Raw genomic sequence first — 10,976 nt, 5'->3', positions numbered from 1 at the left:
CGGGACTGAGAGACAATCATGACTGAAAGGAGACAGATCTAGTCCTCCTTTGGTTTGGAGGAATTTTATAGGAATTCTAGAGGATATGATTCTTATAAGATTTTTTTCTTTTAAATCCCTTTGGTTCATAGGAATGGATTCCTATTCCTACATAAGATTGGTTGCTATCCTCCACATTTCATAGGAAAATAAAAATGAGCCTAAACTCAATGAAAAAATTCATTTGCTGTCAACTAAATAATATTTCGTTTCCTATTCCTACTCATAGAATTTGAGATGTCATCTCATTTCCTACAAAATTCCTATTCCTACGATAATACTATCCCATGAACCAAAAGAGGCCCTAATGTTATGGATGAATCCAACGGACGCAGGCAGACCGGTGGAGCTGGCGCAGATCAGCGCCCTATCCCTAGCCGCCCATACACGAAGGGCGTGACTGTTCGTTCGCATCTCTCCGGACCCTCGCGTCTGTTCGATGCATCCCCTCGGGGCTGTATACCTGTAATCAATCATTAATAAAGACAATTGTTCACTTCTACATCTGTCTACTGTCTCTCATTTTACATCTAACAGATCCAACACAATTTAGATCGGTCTTGTACTATCCGGGCCCCCAATAGGCTTCTCATGTCAGAATAATGTACATGAAAGGATCCAGGTGTCTTAAAATAAGGCCAGGACCCCAAACATAAGGTAAAACGCCTGTCCCAATTTCGGACCAACCACAAAACCATATAAATAGCATCACATCCTCGTAGCAGCATCAGTTATAATCATGCCGTTGCTTGACTCCAACATAATAACACACAGAAGTCTATTATTACACAAACAGCTTCGCTAATAAATATTACGGTGGATCCATGCAAGAGCCTCTCATGGTGAGGTAAATACAGTAATCCACGAGAGGCCACTTTAAGCAAGGCCTAACTTGTAATCTTCCGCAAGCTACATCAGGGAAGTTACAATGCTGATATCTCCTTTATGACCTGCTCCTTGTCTGCCTCAAACTGCTCATCCTCTACAAAATCGTAAACGACCTATCAGTTCATGGGGAGTTGTTACAAGCAAAAACTAAATCCTAGAATAAGCAAAGGCTCAATTGAGGTAATAACGTATACGAGCTGATAAGCTCAAAATAAAACTGAACCACAGAAAACAGGTGCAGACATAAGTACAGACAAGCATGCAACTACCTTTGTCAGTTTTGAATCCGGCAAAAAATCGAAGAAGCTTGCTTCGATTTGTGACTAGTATGTTCACAACCTCAGCTGGTTTGTTTTTATTTGCAGCAAATAGCTGAAATATGTAGCAACATGATAATCAGCATGAGTACAAACAACAAATATTTACAGGAGCCAGATTATTTACGATGTCAGTACCCACCTTGAACACATGAAAAGATTCTATTTGAATATTTTTGCTCGAGTCCTGAAATTTTTGAGAAAACAATAAGCAAATTGACAACACAGTAATATTGACAGATAATCATGCAACGACACAGTAAGGTGCTGATCTGCATTTCAACTATGAGCATCTGAATGAAATTCGTGCAACTGAACGGTAATGTAGCTTTATATGACCAAAGAATCCTGTTAAAACAACATTTGGTTCGTGACAATAACAAGTACATCATATCTTTATTCTTTGAAGTTCCATCATTCGTTGAATCACAGGACAACCCACAACCGGCAGGAACATAAGCAACATTCTATAATAGATCTTGGGGAGAAAAGTTCTCATAACCCAGCAAGGACCATTTATATTCCCTAGGTTTCGAGCAGAAATCCCAGTGAAATTAATGGATGCCAACTTATAAGCCCAATGCTAGTCTACTCCAGCTAATATTGTTTGGAGTTCTGATTTCAATACAAGAGGCAACTGACACATCAAAGGAATTATCTATGACATGGTGATTTTGTGAAGTTTAAAGAAAAAAGACTAACCAGCTACACATGAAAACTTCGTGAATAAGTGAAAACTGGAAGGAAACGAGTACCGGTAGCCCTTCAGAGACTAGATCAAAGAAGTTCACAAAAAAAATCAAAATAAGATTGTGAAACCTGTTTCCATGCATTCCTTCGAACAGAAAAAATGACGGAAGTTTTTATCATTTCTTTGGAATTTAACTTTCGATGCATAAATGCCTAAGGCCTAGCATATTCAGATCAGCTTCAGGATAGCTGTATATTGGATATATCAGATCCAAGGATATGCAAGGACAGTATAGAAAAGATACAATGATAATATGTTGGATTGGGGATGTTTGTTAATATCAGCCAATACAGGCTAGGATGTGCTTTAAACAGCAACCTCCTGGCATGGATGATGACATTAGAAGTTGCACGCTGAAACTTTTACAGGTTATAAATGCAGCAAACTTACCCTTAAAAGATTCATCAGAATCATAAGATTATCCTTTGAACCAACATATCGCATCATGACTGCAGAATTTGATCTATCAAGGAGCATATCTCCCAACAGCTGGAAGAAAACAAAAATATTAAAACTGAAAATTTATTCAATAGAAAATGTATACAAGATACTCAATAAACTAATAATGATATATGAAAATAAATTAATACGGCTAAATAAAACCTAACGGTAAGTAGGTGTCAGAATTTTGGACGTTTTCAGTGGATCCCAGTAAAATGCCAGACAAAATGTTTGTTTTTGAAAGCTGATAAACCATGAACAAAACACAACATGCCAGTGGCAAATGGCAACGCCTTTATTCCCTTGGTGCGGAGGGGACTATCTCCGCCCTGCCTTTTTTGCTAACTACTCCCTCCGTCCCATAATGTAAGACGTTTTTTGACACTACACTAGAGTCAAGAAACGTCTTACATTACGGGATGGAGGGAGTACTGTACATCTCTGCCATGTGGGTCCCACAGCTCCAAAAATTGAAAGGCTGAACATGCCTCATTACTGCCTGTTCTGGGAGTAGAACCTGGAATAGGCTGTGTGTGGGATCTTGCTAGTTGGTACTAGGCTAGTTGGTACTGATTCTTCTAGCTAATACTCCCTCCGTCCCAAAATTCTTGTCTTAGATTTGTCTAGATACGGATGTATCTAACACTAAATCGTAATTAGATACATCTGTATTTAGACAAATCTAAGACAAGAATTTTGGGACGGAGGGAGTATATTTTAAATTGAAAGTTTCAATTTGAATCAGAAAAATCAAACAGACTTTTACCACAATTTTCAACTTTCAGTTATCTTGCTGTGCAGCAGTTCACTCCAAGAACCGAGATGTTCCTGGTTGCTACTATCAGGACAGGAAACGGTTCATGAAAGCTCACCGCAAGCTAATTTGAATGATGATTGAAGGCATGCAAGCTACAGAGAGCATTTTGGCATACAGTCTACCGAGTACTGACACTAGTCAGGCATGCTGAACAATACACACTATAACTTTTAACAGAAAAGCACAATATATAGCAAATGCAGAATGATGGTAAACAGTACCGCCACTACATACAAAATTAGTGTAATTTTACCGCCACTACACACAAAATAGTAATACCTTGATAGCCTGCCTTTTTGTTATGTAGTTGGATGATGAAAGCAGCCTAGAGTTGAATTCTGCAAAGAACTGAGGAAAAGGAAAAAGGATAAGGCCCTGTTTGGCATAGAGGTACCAATACCAGTGTAATTTTACAGAGCTGAAAAAAGAAACAGGAAAGCCTAAAAACGTTTTTGGATGGCTAATTTTGAACCAGCCCAAAAAACAGTGTTCCCTGATTACACCCGTAAAGTAATAAACTGCTCGGGAGCTCTTGATTTTTTTTCTGAGAAAGGACAGGCTCCACCTGATCAGTCTCAAGTTACTCACGAGCTCGGCGAGGCAAACAGCACACCGCCCATTTGGGGAGAAAGAGGCAAGGTTTTGGGATCGGGGAAAAAGCTGCAACATTGTTTCATTCCCAAACACCATTTTTGCAGAGGAATGAAAATATAGCCGTATCCAACGGTATTTGTTGGGACAAGTAATTTATAATTGTAATTTGTTTACGAGTGGAAACACTACAAACATCCTAAAGGGGCCTAAAGAATCAAATGAGGCCAAACAGAATGCAGAAACTATGTACGAACTATGCCGCATGATAGCATTTATTACATATGCATAACAGAAACTTATCATCAAATGCATCATAATAGCAAAATAAGCTACTAATCCAGCCAGCTTATAGACTGAGGAAATGCCATTCAATTGCATATGATCCACGAAATGTCCATGACATGAAGAGAGCATTATAAAGAACCATATCGTTCATGAACATTCATTAATGGCAAATACACAGAAATAATCTCATTGACAATTTGGCACTGACCAAGGCATGAAATACGATGTAGAATACAATACTGTAAATTAATGGCATATAGTTTAATGATAATGCGTACTGACCCAGTCATAGTTCTTCGAAAGAAATTCCGCCACGGTTGCTTTATGCCTTGTCAGAAGTTCCTGTTCCAAGTAGAAGAGAATGAATGCAAAAAACCATATGTGAATATCTGAGGAGGAACACAAATGCGGATGTAAAATTAAGAACTACCCAAGCCAACATGTTCCCATATTTTATTCGGAACTTTGAACTCGTCAAGTCATTCCTTGCCAATATAGTTTTGTCATCTTGTATGATCCTTGGCAGGGCTAAGATACAAGTTGGGTGGATAAAGCAAGTCAGCTTAACTGTTTTTCCAAAAGTATGGCTTCTTGAAACGGCAACAGCTGCCAATTGTGCCACACCAAACAAGCAACAGCGCTACCTTATCTGGTGCCCGAGGGGGCATGGTGTTGTATGTTGCTAGTACCATGCCCGGAGCGATTAGGTGGGGCGTCGGCAGGTCGGGCCATTAATGGCCAAACTCCTGCCACATCAGAGATAGTTGGGTCACACCGACTACCTCAGCGCCCACCGCGTGCCAGGCTGCATGGCAAGCCCGGACAAGTGGCGCAGCTATATTGTTTGCACACATGCATGAACGACCCACCATGGATAAATCATAGACCAGAGAAATGCAAATTACGTCAGACCAACGTGCGTGCGTGTCATGGACAGTTACGTGTGTATTGATGCAGTGTGTCCATGGAGCTTATACATGCCCATGGAGCATATGTGTGTCCTCTTGTACTCTGTGTGAATGGATGTGTACGTCTCATGGAGTTGTGTTGTGCCCATGTAGCTTGTGCGTATATGTGCCCATGCACATGCATGTCACTGTGCTTCAGCATGTCAAACGCCAGTACGCCACATGCGCTCATGACCTTGGCTCAACATGTAGCACACGCACGTGCTCAAGTATATACGCATGTAGCTGCTGTGAATGTACGTGCTTCCGCTCTATTGACGAGCTATGAGAGAGGTGCCCTGCCTCCAAGCGCAGCACCAACGCCTCTCTCACACACAATTTCAAAGTTTAAATTTAACTCCGTGGATGCGACCTGTACATGTGTACCATTTCCAGGTCATAATGATTGTGTATGGGTTTGTGCTGTTATTTTCTGGTGATAACAGTCTGCCATGCTTATTACATGCGTCTCCATTCATTCTCATCCACCCACACCCAACGCACCGTGTGTGCAGGGCACGGCATCCACTGGGCACCCAATCAATTTCCATATATTTTTTGAATACTTATCAAAGTAACAGTGATAACAATGAGATTGATATTTTATCAATGCTCATTACTATGCATAGCAAAAAACTGAAAGATGTCAGAAGCAATAATGCTCAAAGGCGGTTAAATGTCTGAGCAAACACAAGTTCTGTTTAATTCATAATTCAATATTTGAAGCAAACAGCAGGAAATGAAAAAGCAAGTCACCTTGAAGGTTGCAGAAGCATCTGATGCTATGTCAAAATTTGGAATTTGTATATAGTCAAAGAACTTCTTCATGTGATCAGACTCTAGAACATACCTGTCAATGAACAAATACTTTGATAATCAAGCATCATTTCTGCAACTCGCAATTCATACAGCTCTGTTAAGTGCATATACTATTCTGGAGAAGAATGGAGCTCAAAAAACACTTCCAATATCAACCAGATCACACTACAAAAGCTCGCCATGTCTGCGAGGTACTGCTTTTACATGCATACAAGAACCATTCACACAACAGGACCTTGGCGTTAGATATGCACTGCTGTCTTCTAATGGTGTTGACACATATCCCTCGAAACTTTTTATATATAGTGCATGAAGTACCAACACAAAAACAGCCTCCAAAGTTTGCAGCCACAGGTATACCGTAAAGGGGTCTGCGACATACATTTTCAGTTTTCAATTCGTGGGTAGTAACTCTAGTGTGCTCCGTGACCCTTTCCAACAAAAAAGGGTACGTGTGGATAATGTGGAATGCATATTTCGACCTCTTTATAAATATCTTAAGAATTTTGTAGTGGTGGGGTCAACTTATAAAAGCTTTTTCGGTGTCTTGTGCCTGGCTTTCTTTTGGGCTCTCTAAATTGCTATTATAATGTAGATACCATTAGAGTTATCCTGTATTGCTCCCATAAAAGAAGCCTTCATCCTACGGATCTTGGTTGATAGGTATATGTGTGATGGGTTTATACAGTTATGTCAACATTCCAATCCAGTAATGGCACCTTGCAATACTCTGATGGCGAATACATTCCCTCAACATTGCACCATAATGTAAAGCAACCTCTGTATCCTCGTACCTGTGAGGTCAAGAAATAAATGAATCAAGCAACAGTATTACAAAAGTTATTAACAAAACAGAAGCAATAGTTGGAAACAATAACCATATAACCAAAGCAACTTCCCAAAACTGGCCACATTTGGTAGATGAGTTGCTTACTTCGCAAATGTATTGCCAAATTTTATGTCTCAAAAATATAAAGACACTAGCATCATGTATCATGTAGCCTGATACATGAAAATAGAATAGAACATGAATCCAAAGGAATTCAAGCTAGATCAAACTTCGACAATCATCCCAGTACTATTTCTGTGAGATGGCCGTGAATGTCAGTTACTGACTGATCATGTGACACAAGCCACAAAAGAACTAATGGGGGCATAAACATTCGCTAAATTATATTTAGTAATAAACCCTCCGTCCGGAAATACTTGTCATTGAAATGGATGTATGTAGATGTATTTTAGTTTTAGATACATCCATTTTCATTCATTTTGATGACAAGTAATTCCGGACGGAGGGAGTATCCCAAAATAAGTGTCTCAAACTTAGTACAACTTTGTATTAGAGTTAGTACAGAGTTGAAACACTTATTTTGAGACGGAGGGGGTATTTCATAAATACCAGAAGAATACATGCATCCGATGGTATGACTTCAAATTTAAAGGAAACAATATTATGCGTCTTCATTTGGTCATTCTGATTTATTAAGTTAAAAGTGTGATATATGGAGCACGGAAGCACGCAGCTTTCAGTCACATGGAGCCATGAAGGTCAATGCAAGCGCCCAAGCAGCAGTAACAAGCACAAAATAAAAATAGGAAGATAAAAAATCAAGATTCGGGAAAGAAACATTCTTTTAAAGGAAGCACCGCTGTGTAGCTTTTATTTACTTATTAGGACTTACCCAGAAATTAAGGTGTCCAAAAGATCTTTATTTGCCTCAAGGTATTCAGATGCAAGTATCCTTGAGTTGACTTGCTGTCGTTGCAAATTTGCAACAATTTGAGTAGAATCTTTCCTTGCCTGCAACAATCCAAAGTGCAAATAAATGTTATCTATGAGATTAAGACATCCGAATAATAACAATAAAGTTATCTATTGAATAAAATATTTATATACTCTTGTCATGATCTAAAAATACAAAATCAAGTTAAATACCTCCAGGTTTACTTTCGGAACACACATAATTAATAATCGTAAAGTGTTCTCTCTGAAGAATTCTTGGGTCAATTGCACGCAAGCTTCAGTGACAGGCTCCTGTTCGCCGTTGCCATACAGAATACACTTCAAATCCCTTATATTTTTGCTTAATTCTGCCATCTGCGTAAACATAATGTAAGCTGCAGTTAGTATACAAGAACATATCATTTGAGTCGAGAAGTATTATTGTCAGAACAATTTGAGAAGAATACCAAAGTTCCGCGTAATGCATAAAATCAGAGCAATCAAATGGCCATGTGCTAGCACATATTCAAAATAATATCTTCTTCAAAAGACTATCACTACTATTACTCCAAGAAGACATTCATTGCTCAAGTAAAGATTTTTATGCTGAGTTAAGACATAGATCAGGGTGGTTGCACCTTTGTTATTACTCCTCGTGAAGCTGACCCGAAGAAGCATTACTTAAGTTGAGATAGTTTAGTGTTGCAGATTAATAATTTCATAGTTAGCCCTATTGTGTGCCCACAGTCAGCAGCTCACTAGAGAAGTCTCACGGGCATGGTAATGTATGTTGGGCTGCACGGTTTCGCAGCAATTGGGCTGAAGAGCTAGCTTGTGGCCCATGTACATCAGCTACAACAGCACAGAAGGGAAGCTGTGTGGAGGGAGACAGTTGATGAAACAGAACTGGCTCTAGCCTCTGCCTCCATGACTTCTTTCTGACCTACGATCTATGTACCACCACTGATCCCACTTTCACTATCCAAGTGTAATCTTAATTGTATGATCGCAGTGAAGCGCTTCATTTCCTAGATCCCTCCCCCTTTGCTGTTGGGATGTGGCGCCTATGGAATGCCCACGACACCGTTTGGAGGTTCCTTGTACCACGTCATGCAGAGAGCTGCTGCCATGTCAATCTATGTACTCACCAGAACCTCCGACCACTCTGCTCGCCCTGCTCTTGCTGAGTGGCATGACCACTACATGACCCACAATTTAGCGGAAAAGCTAACTGGCGGCCGTTCGCCAGGAAAGCATGGGATTTCGAACGTTTTTCATGGCAGTTTCAGTTGTATCGAGGGTGGCAGTTTCTTCAGAACAACATGGCATTTTCTGGGAGGATGGCAGTTTTGAGCCTTCATTCCAGAAAATGAAATGCTGTTCTGAAGAAACTGCCACCCCAGACCAACTAAAAATGCCATCAAAATGTTCGCAATGCCACCCCTCCAAGCGAACGCTCCCCAGATAAGAGGGTCCTAATTTAGAAGCTTGGCGTTCACTCTTGCTGCACAATCCTGCTTACTTCCTACGTCGAATGTACGGTAACAAGAAGCATACATCGAATTATGAATTTATTAATGATGGCAAGCAAGCCATCGAACATCTATCTCATGCCCGTCCGCAACATTATCGTAATTGACTTGCAGCTCATATACCAAAATTGTAAGCATACATTGAATTTATGAATAACGAGTAAACCGCCTACCATCTATCACATGCCCCATCTAAAATATTATCGCAATTGACTTGCAGCTCATATACCAAAATTGTAAGCATACATTGAATTTATGAATGACGAGTAAACCGCCTACCATCTATCACATGCCCCATCTAAAATATTATCGCAATTGACTTGCAGCTCATATACCAAAATTGTAAGCATACATTGAATTTATGTACGACGAGTAAACCGCCTACCATCTATCACATGCCCCATCTGCAACATTATCCTAATTAAGTAACTTAGTTATGCTCATATACCAAAAAACGTATCTTCCTGAATTCCCTGAACCAGCCCCTTTTAATATGCTACAGTCATGTAATCATCATATAGATTATAATGAAGTAAGCTAGTTAAGTCCTACAACGGCCTAAATAGCAGCAAATCGAGCAGCGACGAATAATACATAGCGGTCACGCAAGCAGCAACGTTCCACCCGCTGCAACGCTCATAGAAATAAGAGTGCGGAGGCACAAATCAGGCCAAACCAAGCAAGGGATAAAAAGCTTCCACTCCCATGCGCGATCCGAGCCAAATCGGTGGGCAGGGACGGGGCATCGAAACAGGAAGGCCGGCCGGATTCGATCTCACCTTCTCCTCCTCTCGCTTGGGGTCGGCGCCGCGTGAGCCGGCGTGGAGGTCCACGTAGATGAGGAGCTCACGCGTCTGCCGCACCACGTCGGCCGGCGTCCGCGGCTTCGACTTGAAGAGGCCCTTCATCTTGGCGCCGTCGTCCGATGCCGATGCGGCGGTCACGCGCGGCGGCGATGGCAAGGGCGAGGCCGCGGGCCTTCTCCGCCCCGCCGACCCGAACGAGAAGCAGCCGCGGAACAGCGCCACGACTACCTCGGGATGCCCCTCCTAGGGCGCCCGCCTCCTCCTCCTCCGCTCGGGGACGGACGCGATCCGACGGGACGCGGCGGGGAGGCTAGGTTTTGCCGTCGAGAGGATGCCGGGCTCGCGATGGACTCGTCGCGCGGGGCGGTGTTGGCCAGGAGGGCCGAGATCGGAGATCCCTCTATGGCTCTATCCACCGGCCGGTACGGACGATGCGGGGGGTCGGTTGGGGGTGGTGGTGCGTTTCTCGACGCTTCTTTGCCCCGTCCGCTCCTCGCTGCCTCGTTTTCTCCTCCGCTTTTTTCTCTTTCCGGGTCTGCAGAAAATTGGGTGATCAACTTTGGACTCCGTGATCTTGCCGAACTTTTCGCCTAGGTGAGCCGCACGCGGTATGCTTTAAAATCCAATCCAAAACCTCTATGCAAATCAGTACTACTACAAACGTATTTGAATCGAGTCTATTTAAACCAGCAAGCCTATCCACTTATGTATTGCTGCATATATACAAATACTAAATGATAGGAGTATAAGCTAATAATTGAATTTAAGATTATAAACACGTCCATGCCAGCCGTCATCAATCAAATATGATAATAATGCAATAGTTTTAATGGCATGTGTGCATTTCACATCATTATGGCCTTTTTTCCCTCCATGCACGGGTGATTCTAGCATGGACCCCATGGAATTTGATGAGTAACATCGGCTACATTGCCACACCGTAGGAGCAACTCACAGCAGATGAAGAAAAATATTTTCGTCTTTGAACTTTAGAAAAAAAAGTTGAAGCAAAAAACT

General features: G+C 41.5%; 1 protein-coding gene across 1 annotated transcript; it reads right to left on the bottom strand.

Annotated features, from left to right (window-relative positions):
- Positions 1-692: 692 nt before the first annotated feature.
- On the bottom strand, positions 693-10,487 carry LOC123188139 (putative MO25-like protein At5g47540). Its single transcript, XM_044600183.1, has 11 exons — positions 9,933-10,487; positions 7,835-7,996; positions 7,581-7,699; positions 6,618-6,692; positions 5,836-5,929; positions 4,415-4,474; positions 3,533-3,601; positions 2,386-2,484; positions 1,387-1,431; positions 1,197-1,299; positions 693-1,021 (listed from the first exon to the last, which is right to left on the bottom strand). Exons 1-11 carry the CDS (start codon positions 10,059-10,061, stop codon positions 963-965), a joined length of 1,014 nt encoding a protein of 337 aa, XP_044456118.1. The 5' UTR covers positions 10,062-10,487; the 3' UTR covers positions 693-962.
- Between the last annotated feature and the right edge of the window lie 489 nt (positions 10,488-10,976).

The sequence above is a fragment of the Triticum aestivum genome, chromosome 2A (genome assembly GCF_018294505.1).
Source record: "Triticum aestivum cultivar Chinese Spring chromosome 2A, IWGSC CS RefSeq v2.1, whole genome shotgun sequence".
NCBI classification, from domain to species: Eukaryota; Viridiplantae; Streptophyta; class Magnoliopsida; order Poales; family Poaceae; genus Triticum; species Triticum aestivum.
Note: the sequence above shows the minus strand (reverse complement) of the source record. Positions and strands in the feature narration are given on the sequence as shown.

Coding starts and splice junctions, on each gene's coding strand:
- LOC123188139 (XM_044600183.1), bottom strand. CDS start 10,061: ATGAAGGGCCTCTTCAAGTCGAAGCCGCGGACGCCGGCCGACGTGGTG. Junction 5,930..6,617: donor CGCCATCAGAGTATTGCAAG/GTGCCATTACTG, acceptor GTTCATTGACAG/GTATGTTCTAGAGTCTGATC. Junction 1,432..2,385: donor TTCTGATGAATCTTTTAAGG/GTAAGTTTGCTG, acceptor CAAAAATTTCAG/GACTCGAGCAAAAATATTCA.